At 39.1% G+C, this 24,436-nt stretch overlaps 1 protein-coding gene across 6 annotated transcripts in view; it reads right to left on the reverse strand.

Annotated features, from left to right (window-relative positions):
• UBP1 (upstream binding protein 1) overlaps nt 1-22,271 on the reverse strand; it is a 54,309-nt gene extending 32,038 nt beyond the window's left edge. The window contains exons 1-3 of one of the 6 annotated variants that reach the window (XM_081073109.1): nt 22,066-22,271; nt 21,588-21,779; nt 13,680-13,831 (exon numbers count right to left, since the gene is read on the reverse strand). In XM_081073109.1, the coding sequence (XP_080929235.1) occupies nt 13,680-13,831; nt 21,588-21,700 (265 nt within the window). In that variant the 5' untranslated portion in view covers nt 21,701-21,779; nt 22,066-22,271. Of the gene's footprint in view, nt 1-13,679; nt 13,832-21,587; nt 21,969-22,065 lie in introns of those variants that run through there. The other 5 variants (XM_081073108.1, XM_081073111.1, XR_013994918.1 and 2 more) reach the window with 5 other exon arrangements.
• Between the last annotated feature and the right edge of the window lie 2,165 nt (nt 22,272-24,436).

The following is a 24,436-nucleotide window of genomic DNA, read 5'->3' on the forward strand; positions in this document are numbered from 1 at the left end:
TGAAAAATGTGCCATTACACATTGAAAATTTTTCAACGATATCCATATGCTTTATTTTAAAAATTCAAGAAATAAAACCCAACAAAATGTTTGTGCTGATTATCAGATCAAAAAATGTTTAATTAAAAATCAAGTGGGCAAGAATGAAAGAGAAATAAGCACATAAAATGTGGGGGATATAAACTGATAGTCTTTTTAAAAGGCAGTCTGGCTGCACCTGTTAACAAGTTAAATGCTGTATCCTTCAACCCGGGGATTCTGCAACTCACATTACAAATGACTCATCTCCCTAATTCATGGAGAACTACAAAATTGCTAACAAATGTCCAACATCCCTTGAAAAAAAAAAAAAAGCAAATGACATGAACATATGGTTAACAAAAGAAGGAAACGGCAACAGTTCTTAAACATATTAAGACAGTCAATCTCCATTAGAGAAATGAAAATGAAAACTGCACTGAAATCATTTTTCACCTGTCAGGTTAGAATTAGTGTAAATCTCTAGTTTGAGTTGTTGAGATGAAAGGGCAACAGTCACACTCATATACTGATTATATATGAGAGGACATTGAAGAAGCAGGTACTCTCTGGACACATTCTGAAGATGGAGCTTAAGCACTGTCTCATGTATTAGATGGAAAGTGTGAAAGAAGAGTTGAGGATTACTCCAGAGTTTTGGCTGAGGAATTTCTTGACTTGGGGCCGATCACAAGGAGACGTGGGGGGAAAAAAAAATCAAGAGTGCAATTGAATACATGATGTCTGAGATACTCTTTGGACATCCAAGTCAGTAATAAAATTAACATACAAATATGAAGCTAGGAGGAAGAGATACCAGTTGCAGATAATAGGGCAGTTTTCAGGGTACAGTTGTAAGTAAAGTTAAAGACAGGATCATCTAAGGAGTGAGCGGTGAAAAAGAGAAGAGGGCCAAGGAACTTCTCTGGGATAAAGAGAGTAACCCCAAAAAGCAGTCAGTGAGGGGGGAGCTAGACAAGGTGCAATGTCCTGGAAGCCCTATCATGTGGCTGCCAGCGAGGGAGAGACAACTTGTCTCACCAGGATTATCTTGTGATCATCAAAAACTCAAAATTCTCAGGACTGAAAAAATCAAACTAAGGAAGAAATCTCAATGGTCCTATCTTCTTTTGTATGTTTTTTCCTAGTCAATCTAACAACGATACTTCTGTGCTCAATATAAAGTTCAATCTGTTTCCACAAATAGACCTCAAGATTTGTTGCTTCTGTTATTAAAGCACTACAGATTTCTATTCTAAAACCAAGTGTTTTTTTTTTCTTTTAAAGAGAGGTTCTGAAACATTTATGCTTCAAATGGTTTCCCTATTGGAAACTATATGTCCCTCAACTAATTTTGAAATCCCTCTCCATCAATAATTTTCTTCAAAGGTAATATATCCACTGAGTGAACTACCAGACTTTTACTGGTTTAATTTCTACTTCTATTTGATACCTTTCCGTAATTCTTTTAGCTGCACAGCTTCCAGAAATATCAGTCTATGTTCTAACTGAAATATAAAGAAGGTTCCACTACTAATGAAGTACAAAATTAATATAAACAGCAGTATTCTGAGTTGCTAGTCCTACTTTTAGCTTATCTTCTGAATTTACTTTTCCTGTTTAGATTTTTTTACTCTTTTTTAGCTTAGAAATGCAAAAGCACTGACAAGAGTTGAAAAATACAACTGGGAGTCTGGTTGGCGCAGTGGGTTAGAGCGCAGTGCTCATAACACCGACGTCGTTGGTTCAATTCCCACATGGGCCAGTGAGCCGCGCCCTCTACAACTAGACTGAAAGAAAACCATTTGACTGGGAGATGATGGATCCTGGAAAAACACACAGTTCCCCAATAAAAATAAGGGGGAAAAATACACCTGTTGTGAATTCATGTTCCCATTTACCTTTGACTGTAGACTCTAAGGCTAGTTCCCTCAGATGGAGTCCAGAGCAACATGGAGCCCAAGATGTGACACCCTACCTCAGCTAAGTTTAAAACATTTATTTCTAAGGTCCTAATATAGAACTTTAAAACAAGAACTAAAGCTAACCTGCATAATGACGTTTTGGTCAACAACAAACCACATAGTATGTAGGTGGTCCCATAAGATTATAATGGAGCTAAAAAATTCTTATCACCCAGTGATGTAGCCACCATAAGGTCGTAGCACGACATTACTGTAATGTCCTAGGCCTTCACATTCACTCACCACTCACTGATTCACCTAGAGCAACTTTTCTAGTCCTGCAAGCTCCATTCATGGTTAAGTGCCCTAATACAAGTACCATTTTTTATCTTTTATACCATATTTTTACTGTACTTTTTCTATATTTAGATACACATATACCTACCATTGTGTTACAGTTGCCTACAGTATTCAGTAATGCAACATGCTGTACAGGTTTGTAGCCTCAGAGCAAATGGCTAGACCATCCAGGTTTGTGTAAATGCGCTCTGTGGTGTTCGTATGATGACAGAATCACCTAATGACACATTTCTCAGAATGTCGTTAATTGACACACGAATATTTTTAATTGAACAGGCATGCTATTCCCTAGGGCCTTAAAGCCATTTGCAAAGTAGCTAAAAATGGTTAATTATTATAAAATTCTCCAAGTAGAATCTGGCCTTAAATGAACAGGTATTTCTGATCTAACAGCAGCAATGAGCCAACCTGGAATAACTCCAGGGGCTTAGAAGTCTCACTCATATCATGAGGTGTGACGTTATCAAAGACTCAGCTGGAACTGTAAAACACCAGCAGCCTATTCCAACTAAACCCCTGCAGAAGGGTAGAGTCCGTTGGTTTACTCCACCCTCCATGGTTCCATGTCGGGACTACAGTTTTTTTACACCACAAAGTTACCTAAGAGCAGAGGACTGCTACTCAGGCATAGGAAAACACAAATACAGTTTATAACTCTACTTCTACTGTTCAGTAACACAGAAACTGCCACTTTAAGGCATCAACACAACTTGGAAAACTTGTTCCAATTTCTATCTGAGGAAGTTAAGATTACACAGAATTTACTCTTTTTCTTGATGGTATCACACAATGGCAAGTATTCTTCAGCAACAGCTACCCAAGAGGCAGAAGGTGAGTAACGAGCTTTAACGGGAGACTACTGGCAGTGACCAATCCATGGCCAAAGAACGGTCCATACAGCCCCTAGGTGCCAACCCTTCTGTGAGGAAATCCATCTATAAAAAGTGGTGGTGAGGAGAGGCTCACATATTTGCCTGAATATTCAAAGTAGTAAAAAGTTAAGCATGGTCCCCAGACTAGCAGCATCAGTGTCACCTGGAAATTTATCAGAAATGTTAAGTTCGGGGCGGCTGGATAGCTCAGGTGGTTAGAGCGCGGTGCTCTTAGCAAGGTTGAAGGTTCGATCCCCACATGGGCCACTGTGAGCTGCGCCCTCCACAACTAGACTGAAACAATTACTTGAGTTGGAGCTGATGGGTCCTGGAAAAAGACACGTAAAAGAAATTTTTAAAAGTTAAAAAAAAAAAAAAAGGTAAGTTCTCCAGCCCCACTATGGGGTCCAGAACTCATGTTCTGATAAGCCCTCTAGGTGATCCCATTGCATGCTGAAGCTAGAGTAGCGCTGCTTTACGTAAAGCTATAAATGTCCGGTCAGTCAATGCTATTTCCAACACAACCCGTTCAGGACCTACTCCTGGGAATAATTTTATACTCAAAAAGCTCTGAGTAAAAGGATTAAGAACTAACCATCTTTTCTCAGTAGCTGAACAAATACTGTACAATATGTTATGATGAACACTGTCCCAAAGAGAAAAATGGCCTGGTTTGGAATGTCTGATTACGCATTTATATCATTTTACATAAGGCTCATTAAATACAATGCTGTATGAGCCACTGTACAATTATAGGTAACAAGATTTTAAAAGTTGCTTTTACTCCCAATTTTGTTGTTGATGTTAAAATTCAGAACTAAGTCACTCTAAAGCTGTTTAAAGTAAACTGCACTATGATTCCTTTACAAGTAACCAAAATTCATTAGTCACTCACTTGTCTGACAGTGACAGGACTGTAAATCTTGCAGTGTAGGAGAGCTCTTGCTCCATTACACATATAAGCTCCACAAACGCTCTTCTGTTCACATATATTCATTACACGTGTACAGTCCACATTATTTGAATATACGTACATGTTTTTACACACACAAACAGAAGCGAGCTTGAGTTCATCAGACACCCATTTCCAGACCCCTCAGAGGTACTGCAGGATGCAGCGTGTCCACGATCTGAGAGCAAATGATGGCCACCCGATGGAAACAGCTCTAACGCACAGAACACTGGCTCATCCTGTACCACTTTGGAAATCATCCACCTAGTACACATTTGCCTTGAATGATGTGTTAGTTTCCAACTGCTGCTACAACACGTCTCCACAAACTTAGTGGCTTGAAACTATACAAATGTATGATGATACAGTTCTGGAGTTTGGGAAATCCCAAATGGGTCTTACTGGGGTTAACAAAAAAAAAATCAAGTTGTCAGCAGGGTTGTGCTCCTCTGGAGACTCAAGGGGAATCAATTTCTTGCTTTTTTCTACTTCTCCATGTAGTCTACATCCCTTGGGTCAAGGTCCCTTCCTCCACTTTCAAAGCCAGTTACAGACAGCATCATCAAATCTGACTCCTACCTGCTTCTTTCACTTTTAAGGACCCTTGTGATTTCATTGTATTCACCTGAATAATGCAGGATACTCTCCCCATCCAACATCCTTAATTTAATCATACACGCAAAGTCCCTTTTGTTATATAAGGTAAAAGCATTTACAGGTTCTGGGGATTAGGAGGACATGGACATCTTTGGGAAACCATTATTCTGACTACCAGTTGCTAAGCAGTGTAAACATGATATTCCTACAATTCAAAACTCTGACAGTGACAGGTTTATTTAAAAGATTATAATCATACAGACCTGGCAAACTTCCTGAGTCATTACACAGGTTATCTAGCCCTCAGGGTTGCATTCCAACCATTTGTAAAAATTGCTCATCCAGATGAAACAGTACACTAATACATAAACTGATGTCTAAATACTTGGTCTTCCAGTACAATGAGAAACGATTAAAGTTACTTAGTTATGAATAATAGCAACAGCAGCAAAAGCTCATGTTGTGCCGGCCAGCTTATAAATGCATTACATGTATTACTCAATTTAATTCTCAACTACCTCATGGAGGTATGAAATTAAGGAACGTGTCAGGGCTAGCAAGTGGTGAGATGGGATCTAAACACAGGCAGTCCAGCTCCAGAGATTGCTGATAACTACTACTCACTGCTGCCCTCTCTCCCTCACCACTACAACGCAGAAAAGACCCATTTTAATCACTGGCCAATATAACCAGTGGAAACAATTAAAAGAAACAAAAACGTTCTTTGAATAATGTGCACAAGGATATCCAATAGGGAGCAGAGGTATATATATCCTGGCCAGTTTTATTTCATTGGCAATTATGTGTAACAGCTTCTACCAGGAATTACCTTTGAGACAGAAGTTCTTTTTTAAGTTTCGTCCTTTAGTGGTAAGACCATTACATTACATTCCCAGCCACATTTAAGCATATGATGCACTCATTACATAAAAAATCTTATTGGAATAAATTCAATAAAATAGTAACTATACAGTATTTCTGTTATACAAAGACTCATAAAACATGATTAGAATCTCCATAGGCTTCAAAGATCGTTCTAATTCAGTGGCTACCTGAGATGAGCAGACTAAATAACTGGGAGACAGGGAAAGAAGATATTGTATTGTATACTCTTGCACACCTTTTGAATGTTGAATCACGTATATAAAATCATCTATTTAAACTACTAAATTTAAAATGTGACAACTAAAACAACACTAAAAATATTTTATTATGAAGATTTACTGGTTAAGAAAATGAAATTTGGAATCAGAAAACTTGGGATTTAAATCTTTATAAAAAGTATGGTCAATAATCTAAATAGATAACTATAGGAAAAATTACTCCCTCTAAAGCTTTAATATCATAGGAAAATGGAGATAATTATACTTTCATTAATTGTCACCATTATTTCCAAGTCCAGTTGTGTCGCTTACCAAGAGGTATACGTTCTGAGAAATCTATCATTAGGCAATTTTGTCAGGCAAACATCAGAGAGTGCATGGATACAAACCGAGATGGTCTAGCCGACTACACCCCTAGACTAAATGGTACAGCCTACTGCTCCTAGGCTACAAGCCTGTAGAGCATGTTACTGCACTGAATACTGTAGGCAACTGTAACACAATGGGAAGTATTTGTGTATCTAAACATAGGAAAGACACAGTAATGTTATGATATAAAAGATAAAAAATGAGGGTCCCTGAAAAGGGCACTTACCATGAATGAAGCTTGCAGGACTAGAAGCTGCCCTGGGTGGATGAGTGAATGTGAAGGCCTAGGATATTACTACACACCACTGTAGGCTTTAAAAATTGTCTTTGCGTAGGCTACATAAATCTATTAAAAAATTTTTCTTTCTTCAATAACAAATGAACCTTAGCTTAGTGAAATTATTTTTACTTTATAATTTTTTTATAAATATTTTTTAGCTTAAAACAAAAAAACACTGCAAAGTTGTATGAAAGTTTTCTTTATGTCCTTATTCTATAAGCTTTCTTCTATTTTTATTTTAAAAAGTTTATATTTTAAACTTTTTTGTTAAAATCAAAGACATAAAGGGAGCATTTGAGATCTTGCTCTCTGGCATATGTTATCAGTTTGGCTCAAATACTCTTATAAATATTCTCTACAGGTTTGTATGTTTTTATATTGACATTTACTTGGTGTAGTCAGCATGATTCTGAAAAGCCCACCCAGGACGACCCTGCAGACCTGGATGTGGTGCTAGGTATTAGCAAGGGCCCAATGTGTCCCCCAAGCTACCTGCTTCACATTGGGGTGAGTTTGGGTGAGTTTCTCTTGGAATTTTATGATTCCTTGCTGTTAGTAGTAGTAGGTCATGATTTTATTTGAACTTCTTAGAAAATCCTCGAGGTGGGTAAGAGTTGAGACAACCCAGGGAAAGGAAAAAGGGTTGCTGCTTTTAATTTTGGTGTTTTAATTGGACTGCTTACTGACAGTGGACAAAACCTTTGCGAGTTAAATGACAACTGAACTCTCTTTAGCTCTGAAATTGTTGGGGTGAATAGCCAATGGGGTGATGACAGTTGTTCAGATCCCTGAATCCAGAGTGGTGGAAATGGACGCTGGGAATCATCCAGTGAAGTAGCACAGCCGATTCCAGAGAAGCCAGTGGGAGCCCTGAGGAGAATGGCAGGGCACCCTGGAATGAATTCGCCGAGAGGGGACTGTGCTCTTCTGGAGGCATCTAGTCAGTTCTTACCGGCCCTTGCTCGAGTATTCTTATTTAGGTGACTACGAATCTTTGTGAGATTGCCTGTCACTGCATTGGCTTGTCTGCAGACGTGCACATAAAGGCTGGTTTTCCCTAGAAGTTTGTTCAGACTCTAAAGATCTAAAAATTAACACGGGAAATCATGCCTCCCAGGCCAACAAAGCCCATGACAGTTAGCCTCCCATTAATACTCATGCAGGAAGGTGGCCGAGATAAGAGTCCTTTGATACTTCTAAATTAATTTTTGCACTCACAATTAGAAAAAGCCGCCCATAAAATTAGGCAGAATGAATGGGAAACATTTAATTGGTCTCTTGAAACTTCAAAAAGATTCAGCTAGATCAACCTATGATGTCACTTAGATGTCAACCCAATTCTTTGAGGTATTAAAACTGGTTGTCCTTATTTTAAAAGAGGGAAGATCATTTGGAACTTGACTTGTTAAGGACAGATAGAAATTTTAAATGCCTCCAGGGCAAAATTGGAATCCAATTCTTTTATAAATTAGTGAGTTTTTCTCAGCTAAAGGGTCTCTGTGTCTGTCTGTCGGTGTGTCTAAATATATGTGTGCTGTAAGTGCAAGCAAGATAATTTTCCACCTCCGGATGGTATTGTTACAATTTAAAGGCAAGTGCCTGTTAAGAATTGGGCATTTAAAAATTCTCAGAAATATAGAAACTAGCCCAAATATTTTTCAAGTTCACGTGATCTAAGATTAATCTTTAGTATATAAAACCTAGCTTAAGTTTGTTGATTTAAAATAACAAAGACAGAAACACATATTAGATACAAGGTCAAGGGTCATTAGTCTCACTGTCTCCCACCCGAAGTCCTTCAGGGAAAGTAACACACATGGAGCTGTCACCTCCTCTGATGACAATACCTTCTTCTGAAACACCTCCTGAAGGACCTGCCTGGGGCTCTTCTGGAGGAGGTGTCACTCTTTTTAGAAATATGTCCATGGTGCTTTGCTTGGCTTCTTTCTTTCATCATAGATTTGCTCATAAGCAGATAATGCACCATAAACAGTCCTCTATTTAATGAAAACCTTTCAGTGTTGAAGTCCATGTTTTCAAATTTTTTAAGAAGTTTGTTGAGGTCTGCAAGAGCTTCTGCCAAACCCTTCATTGTGAATTTTCTTGGGGGTTCTTCATCTCCTGCAGTTTCCTTTCTCTTGACTCTTTGGCTATGAGTTCCTGCTCCAGTTCCAACATTAGCCAGTTTCTCAGGACCCCCTCTGGCAACTCCTCAATGCATTCTCATCCACACCCAGGTTCAAGTTGTTTGCCATCTCAACCACAGCTTTGATTTTTGCAACCTCCTTACTCTTAGCAAACCCTTTGAAATCGTGGACAAATTTCTTCTTTCAAGTCGTGGACAAACTTCTTAAGTGTCTTCTTCCAGATGTTACTCATACATTCCTTGGTGACAACAACCCAAGCAAGGTTCCTGAGGCAGTCATAGATGTTGTAATCCTTCCAGAATTGCATCAGTGTCGTCCTCAGTTGCAGCAATAGCCTGGACAAAGGTCCTCCTCAGGTAGTAAGTCTTAAAAGTGGCTATAACTCCTTGATTCATTGGTTGGATCAAAGAGCTGGTGTTTAGAGTGAGAAATACCACTTTCATATTGGGATGAAGATAACGAAAAGGTGAATGTCTGGGAGTATTATCAACAATCAAAATCTTGAAAGGTATGTTATTCTCCAAATGGTACTTCTCCATTTCGCTGGCACAGCAATTCAGGAGGGCATCTTGGAAGAGGAGCTGAGTCATCCGTGACTTATCATTGCTTCTGTAGTACACTGACAGGATGCGCTTATTGATATGCTTGAAGGCCCTGGGTTCTGTGCCAGATCACAGAGGGTTTCAGTTTGTAGCCTGCAACATTGCCCCCAAGTAAGACTGTTATGCTATCCTTAAAAGCCTTGAAACTTGGCATTGACTTGCCCTCCTTATAGATTAAAGTCCTTATAGGCATCTGTTCCCAGGATACGAAGGTTTCATCCATACTGAATATTTGCTCTGGCAAGTAATTTTCTTCCACAATCAGCTTATAGAGTTTTCAAAAATTCTTCAGCTGCCTTTACATCAGCACTCGTAGACTCAATCTCACTTTCATAGTATGTAATGAATGATGATTCTTAAATCATTTAAAACACTCAGAGCTAGCAATAAATTCAACATCAGAGTCAGGTCCAGCCTTTTTTTCCAACACTACAAACTTTTTGCTTTGGCTGGGAGTGATATACTTCTGTGCATCATTAGAAGTTTCTCCATGTCTGATATAGACCCTTCTCCAACTTTTGTTAGTCTTGTCAATGAAGCAGATCCTTTAACAGCTTCTGTCACTTTATTTTTCTTCTTCAAGATGGTAGCATTGGTGAATGAGACATGTCCGACCGGTGGGCAATAACTATCAATGATTTTTCCACCTCCATAGTCCTTAATCATTTTTTATTTTGTTTCCAAGCCATGGTCATTTACTGGTAACATTAGCAGTAGGTTTTGTACACTTAGGGGCCACGATGAAAAAAACACAAGATTAAATCAGCACCAGAGAAAACGGTGCAATCTAGAGACATAATAAGCACAAGATGTTATGAGGCTGCTGCCTGGGTAACACAGCATACTGTTTTACAGCAAACCTTTTATTTCCAGTTAAGTAGAAACACTGCAATCTAAAATAATGATAAAAAGTATAGTGTAATAAATACATAAACCATGAACACAGTAAGTTATCATCAAGTATTATGTTTTGTACCTAATTGTACTATACTTTTATACGACTGGCAGCACAACAGATTTGTTTACACCAGCATCTCCACAACCACATGAGTGATGTGCTGCACTACAACGCTATGACAACTATGACGTCACTAGGTGACAGGAATTCAGCTCCATTATAAGCTTATGGGACCACCACCATATATGCAGCCCATGGTTGACCAAAACATCGTTATACAGTGCATTGCTGTAGTAGGAAAAAAATAAAAAAGTGACTGCTTTATTTCTCTCTCATTTATTAGAATAGATGCAGATAAATTCACATGTGGAAGCTTAGAAGGAATGAAACTTGAGCTGATGGAGGACAACTTTGTGTCCCATCTAATCGCTTCTTACAAAGTTATGGTATCCTCTTTTGACAAATAAAGCAATGTTGCCATTTTAAATCATTTTCCTTTGTGGAGCTGAAGAGTTCTTTTGAATACAGGAAAACTGATTCATGGATTATTATTGAATAATAATCTGATTCCTAAAAACCAAAAGAGTAAACAGGAAATCGCGTCAATACTTAACATCTCACCATCAAAGATGATGCATAGATATTACCAAAATGGTGTCACTGAGGTATACTTTGCAAGAACTTTCCATGACAATGTCACTCAAGCTAAAAAAATATCCATGGGATTTTACTGGAATTCCTGGATAAAATTAATCAAGTTTAATGATTATTTTGCATATGTATAATTGATTCTCTTTACACTGTATCGCAGAAAAGGCTTCTGTAAAATAATCAAAACCGCATATGTACAACTGACGATATTCTGCTAAGTCTGGACCGGTGCTTCGGTTTAAATGAGGTGGGGTGAAAGATACTCAGCAACATCTCAATGAGGTCCAAACCTTGATGGAATCTAGAAAGAGCTATGGAGCCTCTCTTTAGAAAATTAGATTTATAAAAAAATCTGAAGTTTTCATGAATTTTAGGGAATTCATGAAAAATAATTGGATTCAGAACCTTTTGTCAAAGTGATAAATGCTAGGAGACAAGTATGTGAAAGAACTGTATATACATATTTGTAATATATGTATTTGATACTCATGTAAGCATTATATTAAAGGTATTATAATTTTTTAAAAGGTATATAAAAGTAGAATTCCTTTATGATTATTTGAATGTATTTTTACTGATTATTGAAATATATTTTTAAAAAATACAGTGGTACCTTGGTTTTAGAACATAATCTGTTCCGGAAGTCCATTCAAGTTCTGAAACATTCGAAAACCGAGGCATGGTTTCCCCATAGAAAGTAATGCAAAAGGGATTAATCCGTTCCAGACCTTTAAAATCAACCCCTAAAACAGCAAATTTACCATGAATTTTACTATCTAATGATACCACAGATCCATAAAATTTACGGCGTTTAATGAAATACTAAACTGAAATATTCGTCAATGGAGACGTTCGAAAACCGAGGTACTACTGTATGTCTACATATGCAGTCCACCTACCCAATTTTTTTCTTAAAAGACTATTAGAAATTAACGCAATTCTACAACCAAGAAAATACCCATCCGTAATACTACAGTAAGCAGAGTCAAGTGCAAGAAAATCACCATTTATTATATTGATAACAGTCAAGCTAGAGTATAACCTGGAAGGGGGACACAAGACAGTCTCCTCCGGTGCTGGAAATATTAGACATGGGTAGTGGTTTCAAGGGAGAAACATATGCAAAAATTCATTGAGCTGTAACTTAACATTTTGCACACTAATGTATATACTTCATTTATATTTTTAAAACATTTAACCTTAACTAAATTGACACCAAGCGAGGTAATCAACTGCTCTAAGCTTCAGTTTTTAAATCTGTAAAATAGATTAATAAAACTTTTCTTGGGGTTATTGTGAGAATGAATTTAACATGTAAAGTAGTTAGTACAATACTTCATACACGTAAACATTCAGAGAATGTCAGTGCAATAAATCATCACTATAGATGGTAGATTGCAACTTTTATCAATATGAACTATGTTTATTATTATTCTACTATTATATTTTACTATACTATGTTATTATACTATAGTGTACTATTATTATTAAGCCAATAATAGTAATAGTGATAAATTATGGATACTTTCCCCAGGCCAAAGGACAGATACACCAACATGTTCCTTTAAACAGGTGTATGTGTGTGTGTGTATGTGCGAGTATACTCACTCATCTCACGGTATGCATATAATTGAACTTATTGAACCATTCAGAGTAAGAAAAATTCAGGTTATTTCCTTTCTTGTCATTAGAAATAAAGCTATAGTGAATATCCTTGCCCCTACAATGTTTCTTCTGGTATTTTTATATCTAAAACAGATTATATAAACTCTTAAGGTCCAAGTATGAAACTTACATCTCAAATAACTGCATGCCTACCCAAACAAATACTAAATCTATGTTAATAGGTAGGGTATTGCAATAGGTGCTGCAGATGGAATTACTTGAAGTAAAACCTCACAGATCCTAAACTTATATATGAAAAGTTAGAAATAAGTTATTCTTTCACATTTCTGAACATTAATCACAAGTAAATAGTCTAAAATCTGTGCTTCTTTCCAAAAGTTCAAATAATTAAAGATTCTAGTTAATGACAGAAAAATAAACACAATGTATTTTTAAGTAATAGATGTTAATTCTATTTTTTTTGAAATACAATAAACACAAGGAAATATACCTACACGTTAATTAGTTAACTTGGTGGTATGCAACGGCAGTCAATTTTAGCTTTATCCCTTGATACATTTCCCAATTTTTCTACCAAGAATATGTACTATTTTTATAACAACTAAATGTTCAAATTTAAAAATAAATCAGAATTCAATATGTTTTTAGTATATGTATCCAACAAATTAATTCCTGCATAACAAAGTACTTTTGTTTGCACTAGTAAGGTACACTGGCCTGTGCCCAAACCGCTAATAGCACCTGAAAACAAATCTCTTGTATTACTGAAGGTAAATTCTACCCCAACATCTTTATTTTTCATTCTGCCCTCTCACTTTCCTATCATCAACATATAATATTCTCATAAAGTATAAACAAGAGAATGGGCAGACAAAATATGACATGATTTACTTTAGGCACAGCCTGCGTCTTGCTACAGCTTGTGTCTATTTTCGGCACAAATCTGCTTCATGTCTGAGATCCAGGTTCCTTGCTAGCTGGACTTCTGATTCATTCTCAAGTTCCATATTGAAACCACTGTTCCTAAAAATAACTGACATCTTTTCCTACTTGAACCTCCTTTGAATTCTGTCTGAAAAGCCCTGTAATAAATCTTGTTCCACAGACCCTTTTTATGCAAATCAGTTTCCACGAACTATTTTTTGGCACACAGTAAAATTCCTACAACTTTTGTTAACTAAAGTCATAAAACTTAAAACAAGAATCTAATTTGAAACCATAGCCAGTAATCTAGGCTGAAATGCCAAAACATCCATTCAGGATTTTTGTAAATTCTTCCATAAAAATATAACATACTCACCCTGGTTCAAGTAAGTGAGCGTTTCATCATGCAGTTTTACTGCTGGAGACGTTGCAGCACACATTACATACTGAAAGGGCGGGTGCTTAGTTTCATCATCCAATGGAAGGCTGGAATCTTCCTGCTTGAAAATGGGCAATGCTAAGACATCACTGAAAAGCAAAAAAAAAAAAAAAGTTAGGGGTAGTTTCTTTTAAAATTTAAGACCAGAAATTATATGCAGACTAAAAGAACTTTTAATGCTAATCTGGCTCCCCGAAAAGACAATATTAATAACCCATAACTCTGTGGGTGTGAGGGGAATAGGAGCAGCTAATAAAGTCCATGGTACAAATAAAGAGATCAGGCTAATATATGATACTTAAAAAAAAAATACTTTAAAAAATTCTTTGAAAACTTTACACTCCGTATTGTTCCTGTAAAAAAAAGCAAGTCAAGAGTGCACAGCTACTTGTTTTGAATAGTAGGAACTATTACTGCTGCCAAAGGTAGGTCACACTGGCACCATGAAATCACAAAGAAGCATTTGATTAAAACGGTACTTTACAAAGTTTCCTGCTAGGCCTGGCAAGTGTTGAGAGCGTAAAGCTTCAGGTTTTGTCAAAAACAATGGCTTCTTCTGAGAAGCAAACAGTAGCAGTAGAAACAGCTACTATTTTTTTCTCCCAAGAATAACTTAGGGCACTGATTGGGAGGGGGGTGAGGGGGTCTTCTGGGGGTACTGTATATTCTGTTAACCTGGGAAGTTAAACACACATGGATATGCTGGTTTGCTTAAAAACGACAAAAAAAAAAAAACAGCTGAGATATAATTTACATACCATAAAATTCACCCTCAAAAAAAAAAAAATCTTGTACCCATTAGCAGTCACTCCCTATTTCTATCCCCCTACCCTATCCCCAGTTCCTGGCAACCACCGATCTACTTTGTCTCTATAGATTTGCCCATTTAATGCTAATGAAATCATGTGGCCTTTTGTGACTGGCTTCTTTCCTTAGTGTGCTTTCAAGGTCCACCCATTTTGTAGCATGTATCAGTACGTCATTCCTTTTTACAGCTGAATGATATTCCACTGTATGGATATGCCACATTCTGTTTATTCATTCATCAGATGATGGATTAATAATCAATTATTACTAAAATGGAAAATGAAGTATCCAGATAATTCAAGATTGTAATTTCTTCTAGGTTGAACTGTAAGTAAATTCCAGCACTGATGAAATACACCAATTCACTAATTCAAGAACCCCAAATAACCAAATCAGGATAAATATAAAGACATCCACCAAATACATCAAAAAAAACATAAGCTAGTACAGTGTGTGAGCGCTCAATTTTCTAAGGACCAAGTAAGGGAATCAGTTGAAAACAGGCATGGGGAGGAGCAGTTGTGGGTATGAGGGGGAGTCATCAAGTCCTCTAGTAGGAGAGGTGGAGAGGAAACAGTTGACATTGGTGAAACTACTGAACAGCCAAAAGGATACACTTGAGAGCTGAGGTTTGAACTTAAAGTGAGATCAAATCAATGCTTTTCTAGAGCCACATTCAGATCCTGGAGGGAAAAAATAAAAAGCAAGACACAAGACAAAAAAAAAAAAAAAGCATTCTCAACTGATTTTCTTCCCATCCAGAAGGATCATACTCTATGTACTACCTTGAGAAGACTTCTCAATTATTAATTAAGTAGGTAACCAAAGGGTACAGTGGAAAGAAATAGAGGTCAAACCAGCTCTGGAGCTTCAAATTCCAGCTCTGCCATTTGTTGAGTGACACTATGACAGGCTCCTTAACTTCTCAGAGCTCTAATAATGGGTTTGTTTTTAACTTAGAAGAAAACATTTTAAGTATTAATATCTAAACTCCAGGCACACATTAGATTAGAGAGTATTAAAGTGTGGTCCCTAGAATCCTGGGGAACCTGTGACTCTTTCAAGGGGGTTCAGAAAGTCAAACATATTTTCAGAATACTAAAATATCTATCTGCCTTTTTCACTTTATTGACATTTGCACTCATGGCACAAAACCAATGGTGGTTAAAACTGCTGGTGTTGAGTCAAGGCAGTGGCCCCAAACTGTAGTAACAGTCACTGCATAAAAATTAATTTTATTATGTATTGTCCTTGAGTAGGTATATATTCTTGTTACATACACACCTAAGGATATGACTGTCTGAAAGAAGAGTTTTTATGCAGCTGTGATCTGTGAGCTGACCTAGCAGTCTCTCTTGCAGAATACAATTTTTACTTAAAAGAAAAACTGACAAACTATGATTATTCAGATCTGGGTATTTGAAAGAAATTTCCTAAAAAATGAGTAAATTCAGCCCATTGTGATAGAATTTGTTGCCAATGATCCGAATCCTCCATGCGCTTTCTCTAATGAGATGGTGGTAATATTAAGGAATGCAATTGTTTGATAGTGGTAATATTAAGGAATGTGATTTTTTGATGCTGCATAGTGAAAAGTGTCAACATTTAGATCTGCATAAATCTGGAAATTACTGTTTTCCCAATGAACAATGCATGTATATTTCAAAATTATGCAGAGTAAGAGATTCATTTCAAGTTCAAGACGGACCAATTGCTTCTAATGTAACATACAAAAAGCAAAATGATAATTTCATATTCCACATTGCAACTTTAAGAAACTACCACTTGTCAAGTGCTGGTATAGTATCAAAAAAGAATATCCAAAATTTAAAAGAGCTGATAAAATAATCTTCCTTTTACCAACCACATATCTATGTGAAACTGGATTTTCTTCATATATGCCAACACCAACAATATATTTCCATAGTAGGTTAAGAGGATCCATTTGTTTTTCTAAGCCAGAAATTAAAAAGATATGCAAAAAGCATAAGACAACGCTTTTCTTCTCACTGTTTTGTTCTGGAAAATAGTTTTAATGGAAAGTATTTCTTTTTTTTGTTTTTACAGGACTTCATTGGGGAACAGTGTGTACTTCCAGGCCTTTTTTTTTCTTTCCCCAAGTCAAATTGTTGTCCTTTCAGTCTTAGTTGTGGAGGGCGCAGCTCAACTCCAGGTCCAGTTGCCGTTGCTAGTTGCAGGGGGCGCAGCCCACCATCCCTTGCCGGACTCGAGGAATTGAACTGGCAACCTTGTGGTTGAGAGTGGAAAATATTTCTGATAATATACGATGGCTTGTAATTGTTATTTTAAATTAATATTTAAATTTCTTGATTATGAAGGGACTACAAAACACACAGCATACTATTCTACTCAGATAGACTGACACAAAGTAATCCATAAATGAATGACACCAACAGAGGTCCTACTCTACTCAAAGTCATTCTGCTAAAATGACAGAGATCTTTTAAAAGCTAAATAGGTCAGATATTTCTATCTTTGCTTCCAAAAATTTTTACATGTTTAGAAACAACAGCTCTGACCACTCCATATCAAGATTGTCAGTCATAAAAGAGAAGGAAAGACTAAGGAACTGCCACCGAAGAAGACAAAAACTAAATACAATAAGGCATCCTAGACTGAAACCTGGATTAGAATGACAATGGATGAAAAACTGTGAAATCCAAATAAATTTTGTACTTCACATAACAGTACTGCACCAAGCCAGCTTTAAAATTGTACTCTGGTTATGGAAGTAGGAGAAGCTGGATGAAGGGTTTGTCAACTTGCTACACTATCTTTGTAACTTGTAAACCTAAAATTATTTGAAGTTTTTTTTTAAGTTAGAAAATTCAACTATCGATACATGAATAAATTAATAAAAAACTAGTTTTGTTATAGTTGATATCAACAATTTCACAATCTTCAAAAAAACTTGGAAAATTAAAAATGACTACCAAGGTTCAACGCAGAACTATTTCGTATCTATTAGATATGTCCCAAAGCAAGCAAAATAATTACAGAGCTTCTTTTTAAGTTTACCCACAGAACCTAAAGCAAAGATGAGGCATCAGATGGTATTTCTACCAATAGCAAATATTTAAGTATGTCTTGGCAAACTGACAGGTGTCAGTCACCGTGATGAAACATATCAAGTTTATGAGTCCATAATCAATAAACTGCCAAGTTTCAAACAGCCATGGAAAGTATTTCTTTCCACTGAAGGATACAAACTGTATTGAATGTTACTTTTAGTGAGGGGAGGGGACACTCTAATTTTAAAAATTGAACACAATAAAATATATGGACAAACAAGAGAATGTATGTAAATTAGTTGAGAGTTCTGAGTCTATGTAAGTTACTCCTTGGATATAAATTTCAATAGTCAGCAAATCTTTTTCCAAGGCAATCAAAGCCTATTATTAGAGTCTGTCCTTTCGAGCAAGGGTAGGCAAATCCAAGGGCCAAATTCAGCCAGCTTGTTTTTATACAACCATGTGAATGGTTTTTACATTTTTAAAAGAGTTGTAAACAAACAAAAAGTGACAAAGACTCTCTGGCCTCCAAAGTCTTAAATATTTGCTGTCTGGCTTTTTACAGAAAAGGTTTGCCAAACAGTGCTTTAAAGTAATAAATTTAAAAACCAATATGAACACTATAATCTGAAATCAATTATGATTTTTGATCCGCAATTTAGTAAATTCTTCCCTATACTTCAGCCAAGATTAAATCCAGAAAGCTTCTAACTTTGAAATCAAATTTCACTGACCCTAAATTTTTCTATACTTCTAAGACATGTTATCTACTCAAGGACATTCTGTTTTAGCATGAGACCAAAAGAAAATCATCTGCTATTAATAGCCATACAATAAACCATATCCTTAGTAATCTTTTACTAACTTAACACTGATCAAAGTTGAAATTTTGCCATTACCTCAGAAGGCCTATAAACTGTCATTTTAACCTATCACTTGTATAGGAAATTTGTCTTCACCTCAAAGTAGTTTTGATTTAGCAAATTATTTATAAATTATGGATGAATCTCCCCACCTCAGAATATGTAAAGTATAACTTTCATTTTAAAACAGACTTATACCATAGTGAAGCTTAACAGGGCTCAGACCAATGTCGTTTGTAAGGTAATAATTTAGTATCATAGCTTTTATGTGTAATCTAAAGAAGTTGCATTACTCTTTAAATCCTGAAAATTAACTTGCTACAGATTATAAATTTCATGTGAACAGTAAAATGGAAAAGAAAATTACCAGGTGGCCCAAAAGACCTTGCAGAAGTTTTAATGAGTTTTACTTTTTAAAGTTATTTAGTTATCTGCTCATTATTTCACAAAACACGCATGACCCAGATTTCAAGTTACAATGGGTTTCAGCCTTCATTCAGTGAGTACGAACTCAGCCTTCATTTGGAATGGTAGTGTCACTGACAGGCCACTTGGGCCAATCACTTTAACATCTATGAGCGTAGGCTTACTCGCTTATAAAGACTGGTCTATTATTTTTCTAAGGTCTCTTCATCCATCTCTAGAATCCTGCTTTGTAACTAAGATTTTAAAAAACATTTATGCCCTGCCTCATTTAGACTCTCCAGCAGCTTCTACCTCATGTACAAATGTGATACAGCAGTACACATGGAATACACACAAACACACAAAATGAGAACCAGAGAAAGAAAAAAAAAAAAAGGGAAGCAAAGGTCGTATCAAAAATCAGCCTCCACATACCCCAATACTATCAGCCTACATCATTTACTGCAAATATATTAAGTCAGACTATTCTTGAGAGGAACCTTCTCTTTCAGGATTGCCATCCCAAAAGCTAAGAAACCATTTCCTAAAAGAAATCTTTAAAATCCCTCGTTTTAATCCCTCCAAAACGCAAGAACAGTAGGCATACTTCACTTTGAAAGAAAAAAGCAAAGCTGCCTATAAATTTTTAGCAAGAAGTTGCTTTTCAAGTAACTTCAAATTTAGAGCTTCAAGTTTATTTCTCGAACTTGAGAGAACAAACGAAAACGATAAGCATCAACAGCCTTACTTCCCATTTGACACCAGCCCTCCCGGAGCTCCAGGTCCAGGCAGGGGAAGTACAAGTGCAATCAAAAGCCAGCAGCAGTCTAAAGCTGTTTTCAGGCTTTCTCCTTATTAGATCAATTTTGGAATTTCCTAAGTTTGAATTTGAAGTAAAGGGTCTTGAATTTGCACGAGGCAGGTACTCTCATGGGCTCCTTAGTTTTTGAGGAACAAATGTTGAGGAGTAAACTGATACCAAAAGTATATGAATAACCAAAAATAGTATTTGCCTTCAAAGATACTTGAAAAATTTAGATTAAGTGACACATACTATATAACCAGTAACCAAAAACATTCAGTGGAAAAACGTTCCCAGTGAAAAGTGTTACAAAAGACACAGAATTACAAGAATGTCATGCATTACTTTAAGAACACGGTCAGGGGAAAGGTTTAGTATCAAGATTTTATTTCCTTTTCACAGAACATACCATAATCAAAAGTGCATTAGTTGGCCAAATCACTAAAACAAATAAAACTAGGAAAAAAACTAAAAGCTCAGAACAACCCTCGATAAACAAAGTTCACAGTAACAAATTTTCATTTTGCCATAACTGAGGACTGAGAAGCAACTGCAGAGACACACTGACTTGGTCCCACGTGCCCTTATTCCTTAACTGGAAGTTCAGGGTCTCAAGGAACAGCCCGGCCCTGTGGCCTGTCTTTTCACAAGGAAATCATCGCGTCGCGTCCAGTATTCCCATTTGGGTCGACCCTATTGACTTTTCAGTAGTTCAATTTCCTCAACAACTGAGACAGTTGTTCCAGAAAATAAGCCACCTCATCCAGAACCCTCAAGTTTCAAGTTACACAACTGCAGAGAGGAGTGCCAAGTTCAGGGAGATTGGTACAGACCAAATCGGGGTCAGAGACTGGTGAGTGAAAGCTCTCCCTCAAGCGCTTCCTCGCCCTAAGAAACATCTCCACCTTTCTGAGATTCTTTATAGCCCAGAGTTTCCCCTTAAGGTCTCAACGCTGAATACTTCAGAGAGCAGCGCCCGCCATCCCAGGCCTGCTCTGGCCCAGAAGTCTTTCTTCTTTAGGACACTGATGCTCCCCGTCCTCTCCTAAAGATACAGTGAGATGTATGGGAAGCTCCTGGGAAACTGGACAGCACTTCAGAGACGTCACGTATTAAAGAACGTATTTGGAAAATTTCACTTAATTCCCATCAATGAAAAGCTGCCAAGCCATCAAATGTTATACTTTGATCGGGTGAACTTACAGAATACAAACTACATTTCAATAAATATGTAAGTATAAATAAGGCTAAGAAAATAAAGAGCTGCCAAACTGATAGGAGTTAAAAAAACAGTATTCTTTGGGTAAAGGCCAGAGGCTAAACTCAGATCTGTTTCAACTTCTCGAAATGAAAAAAATGAATGGCTGCTGGTACAGACAGTAGAGACTAAACACTATTGTTTGTGATGAAACCACTGCAGCTTAAAGCCTTCTTCAAAAGACGGTAGTCCCCAAAATGAAAATTTTCACTTTGAGGGGAAAAAAAAGTTAAACGTGCTTCTCTACCGTGATTATTTTCACATACAACTACTATTGCAGCATCAACCGATTAAACATTGCAACTAGGAAAGACTAGCACGTAGAACGGAGTTGGAACAGACACCAAAACCTTGGAGAGTTATTCTCCCAACGCAAGTCTCGCCCTGTCGTACACTGTACTCCATCTCTAAGTGGCTTGTAAACCACTTGCAAGAAAAGGAAGCCCCTTCTCCCACCAACCCAAGCCATCCTTACAACCGAAGCTTGCGGGGCCACCCTCCCAGACCCGTCACCGGCGCGGGCAGAGGCGGCGAGGCTCCATGGCCCGACGGCCACGCGGCAGGGAGGCCGGGGCACAGCTGATCACAGCTGCGCCTGGCGAGGGCCCCGGGGCGTGCAGGCCTTTCCCAAGAGGTCAGGGGCTTCCGCCTGCCCGTCTGACCCAAAGCGCCCAGTACCTCATGCTGTAGGCGCCGGCGCCCAGCTCCTGCCCGATGCCCGAAAGGCTGGCGTCGAAGTCGTGCACCAGCCCGGACTCGATCACCTCGTCCATCTTGAGCACCCAGGCCATCTTCCGGCCTCGCCGTCGCCCGGCGCGCAGCGCGGCCTCCGCGAGCGGGGCGAAGAGGCCGGAGCTCCGCGGGAGCGTCCTGGGGGAGGGCGCGGGTGAAGCCTCCGGCGAAGCGGCGAGTGGTCACCAGCGGCGGCCCGGCCGGCGGCCGGGACGAAAGCGGCCGGGGCCCCGCGGGCAGGGCACGGCGAGCAGCGGGAGCGGCAGGGCCGCCGGCAGCGCCTCCCTCCCGCGGGCGTCGGCCCCGCGCCTCATGCCGCCGCCGCCCACCCCCTGAGCCGCTAGCGCAACAGCAGCCGCTGCCCGCCCCACCCCGGGGCCCCCGGCCGCATCCTCCCCAGGACTGCGCGGGGGCGGGAGCTCACCGCGCCCCGACGACCGTGCCGGGGTGAGCCCGCCCGTCTCCCGATATTTGGTTTGGACCCCCGGCCTTCGGCCCGCCCGCCCAGGCTCTAGCGCCCCGCCGCCCCGGCCAACCCCGACGACGCCGCTTGGTCGACCCGGACGCTGGCTTCAAGGCTCCGGCTCGAGCTCACTCGCCGCTTCCGCCTCCTGCAGCCCCGCCCCGGCCCCGCCCCCGAGTTCGCCCCTAGCTGAGGCCCGCCCCGCAGGGCCCCGCGCTGGGGGCACTCCCGGAGCTTCACCGCGGAGGAACTGTCCAGGCCGCGCAGCGCGACCCCGCCCACGCGGCAGGTTCCCAGCCCCTGCGGCCTTGCTGTCTCCCACCACACCGGCACAGGAAGAGGTGGTGCCAAAAGGGCTGCCAGTTTCCGCCCATCCAGAGAGGTAGCTGATTGACAGGCGACCTGGACAATAGTGGCAAGTACTTGGTCGAGGCTCCCGTGAGTCTCTGTGTCCCTGTATTAAACCACCAATGAAAATGTTCTTCCTTTTGGGGACTGAATTTGCTGCCAAAAAAAAACTTCATTGGACCGCACTAGAGGAAGCGTCCCTAAACGCCACTTCCCGTGGTGCTTTACTTCTCTATGGTCTTTGTGGGTAGTCTAGGGATTTTGCTCACACTACACATGAGAAAGTGGTTGGGAGTCTTAGCGAATAGGTTGGCACCCTATCTGGTGACTTAACGGCTCATTGGGCAGAAAATCTTGATTGACATGAGTGTAAGCCAATCAACGCTCGGAGAAAGGGTTCTGGAAGGTCTTCCCACAACTGCTGATTGCTGGGAACGTTATGGCGAGCTCGAGTTCAACTATGGGTTCAGTCGCAGTAACAGCTGACAGTCATGTTGTCTAGTATGGTTCTGGGATTCATTAGCTAGGTGATTTTTTCACTCAGGGCCTCTCCTCTGAGTGCAGTCCTATGGCTGGGGCTAAAGTCACCTGGAGGGCTTCTGTACTGAGGAATACAGAAGAAATAAAATGGAGTCACCATAGTCATTCTGCTAAATTATTAAAATTAAGTAGATTGAGACATGAGGAAATGACTCTGTTCTTGTATTAACTAGCCTGGGAACTTAAACTTTTGAACTGTACAGTAATGCCTTAATACCTGGATATACATCAAACCTCCAGATAAACCCATGATTACCTCCTGGAGAGCTAGGAAAAAGAATGTTGACATATCCAGACCACCTGACATCCAGAGGATTATAATCTTGGGCCCATGCAGAGGCTAAGAATGCAGGATTGATTGGTCTCAACGTTCTTTTTACTGTAAGATTTTCTTTCTTCTTTGGAACATTCTGGATATTGCCTAGTTGTGTTTCCAATGTGCAAAGCCTAAGACCCTTGAATAAATTTTTATTTATTTATTTATTTATTTATTTATTTATTTATTTATTTATAGCCAAAACCACCTGATTGATTTAGTACTCACGTGTTTATTGCTTGATGCTGGCTGTGGACTGTGACCTCACTTGGGGCTGCTGGATGCCTACACATGGTCTCTCCCTGTGGTCTTGACTTCCTCACAGGGCGGCAGCTGGTGAGGCAAGTGTCCCAAAAGTCAAGAAATGGATGCTGCTAGTTTCTTATGACAAAGATTCCTTGCTTGACCAGACTTTAGCCGGGCTCCTGAACCTTCTTCTAGGCCCATCTGTGCACTTCCCTATAAAACTTAGGTATCTTGATAGCTGATCAGGTTCTTTAGACTCCACAGATACAATTCATTGTGAGTTTCTTGTGCATTAATTCGTAATCTACTCCTATGAATAAAATGACATCAACACATATCTGGTGGAACAGTTTGGCTATATTGCTCTTGCTCAGGGTTTCTCACAAGGTTACAGTCAAGATATCAGCTGGGGATGCAGTTATTTGGAGGCTTAACTGGGGCAGGAAGATCTACTTCCAAGCTCACTAGCATGTTAACCAGAAGCTTCAGTGTATCAACATTTGATACCACAGGGCTGCTTGAGTTTCTTCAAAATATGGCAACTGGCACCTCCCAGAGTAGAGAGAGAGAGACAGAGAGGGAGAGAGAGAAAGCTGCAGTGCCTTTTACAACTTGATCTCCTAAGTCACACACTATTTCTTCCACTTTATTTCTGTTCCATAGAAGACTTCAGCCACTCAGTCTAGCCTCCATTCAAGGAGAGGAGAATTAGTCTCCATCTTTTGAAGGGATAAATGTCAAAGAACTTATGGACATACTTTTTAACCAGAATAGCCACATTCCTCTTTATCACTTATAGGTTTTTGAAGGCACTAGACAGCACAATTGGATCAGAAAAAGAGATTAGAGATGGTGGGGACAGAGTCCTAGAGAGCAGTTTCC

This window comes from Rhinolophus hipposideros (assembly GCF_964194185.1).
Source record: "Rhinolophus hipposideros genome assembly, chromosome: 14".
Classification (NCBI taxonomy): domain Eukaryota; kingdom Metazoa; phylum Chordata; class Mammalia; order Chiroptera; family Rhinolophidae; genus Rhinolophus; species Rhinolophus hipposideros.